Source organism: Rhagoletis pomonella, unplaced genomic scaffold (assembly GCF_013731165.1).
Source record: "Rhagoletis pomonella isolate Grant_MI unplaced genomic scaffold, Rhpom_1.0 Rhpom_scaffold_00003, whole genome shotgun sequence".
Classification (NCBI taxonomy): Eukaryota; Metazoa; Arthropoda; class Insecta; order Diptera; family Tephritidae; genus Rhagoletis; species Rhagoletis pomonella.
Genome location: NW_023458557.1, coordinates 30,705,256 through 30,706,582, shown reverse-complemented (window position 1 = coordinate 30,706,582; position 1,327 = coordinate 30,705,256). Strand labels below are relative to the sequence as shown.

The 1,327-nt window shown below is 41.7% G+C and overlaps 1 protein-coding gene across 1 annotated transcript in view; it reads left to right on the top strand.

The window, feature by feature from the left end:
• Positions 1 to 989: 989 nt before the first annotated feature.
• Positions 990 to 1,327, top strand: part of LOC118736171 (integumentary mucin C.1-like) — a 32,514-nt gene continuing 32,176 nt past the window's right edge. The window contains exon 1 of the mRNA XM_036466266.1: positions 990 to 1,047. Within this exon, the coding sequence (XP_036322159.1) occupies positions 990 to 1,047 (58 nt within the window). The remainder of the gene's footprint in view (positions 1,048 to 1,327) is intronic.

Below are 1,327 nucleotides of genomic sequence, written 5' to 3'. Positions count from 1 at the left end.
GGTGTTGCGCGCTGTTGAAGGTGTTGCACGCTATGGTAGCTGCGCTGGTTGTTATTGTTGTTGCGCGCTGCTGTTGTTGGTGTTGCGCGCTGTTCTTGCTGGTGTTACACGCTGTTGTTGGTGGTGTTGCGCACTGTTGTTGTGTGTTGAGCGCTGTTGGATTTTCAAACAAAGATGTGGCGCTGCAAAAAAAATAAATATATATATATACATAAATATAAGCTCAAAACTAAGTATTTGTGACAAGAACCATCCACCTAAGATAAAACTACTACAGTTTCATTTTATAAAATTTTTGTTTGTAGGAAAATGCATAAGTAAAACAGTTTGCGTACGGTGGTTCGTTTATTTGTAAAATGATTTTGGGTTATCGTGTCCAACCACGCGATCCGGACCAAGGAAACTTCAACATCTACGCCTAGTCAGAGGTTTGCACTTTAATCAAAAAAAAGATTGCGGTTTGAAATATGCATTCCTTCTGTAAATTTGGAGGTGGATTTTGGCGTAAAAATACTGCTGATGGCCTAACACAAATTTAATTATTTTCTTTGCGAAAATAATCCTTACACAAATGACCGAACATTTCCCCCCGCACAACCGGAATTCCGTCAAAATTTTTTTTTTTCTTTTTGTTAGAATAAAATCTTAGGCCATTCCGAGTATTTTTGCACCGTCGAATTTTACCAAAAGGCGCCCACTTCAAACCGAATTTATTAATAAATTTAACAACACATAACTTAAAAAAAACCTACAAGGCTCCGGCAGCTAGGACTATATATTTGCAATCAGTAGAACTGCCCCTCCTGTTCCCTGGCTACCTTAATGCGGAACTCTGGGGATACCCAACTAAATTGCAGCCTAGTAACCTATTGCTCGGAAATTGAAATTTTTGATTTAAATTTAAGTTAGTTCTTTTGCTACACGCGTATGCTAAAGCCTCCCTAGATCCGGGCAGCGCGTCTGCACCCAGCACCACAAAAATCATTACTATGCACTACTATCCAAACTGTACCCCAGTCGCATGTTGCTTAATTTGCCAATTGCAAGGTAAGCGTGGTTTCTTGCTCCAAGCTAATTCATTCACATAACAGAAAGCTGGAGCAGAATGGAGTAACTTAGAGCAAGAAAAGTCTTATGAAACCTGGAGAAACGCTCATTATCACCACTTATGCTGAGGAACACTTACCTTGTTTGTGGCTGATGCTGACGGTTGTCCCACGGTGCTAGGGGCTTGTGGTTAGTGGTGGGGCTTGCCGGCACGCGGTATCGGTGCTGCTCCTCCGACTGGCACCTTATTAAGGTGTTTGGTGTGGCTCTAGCGTGCTTG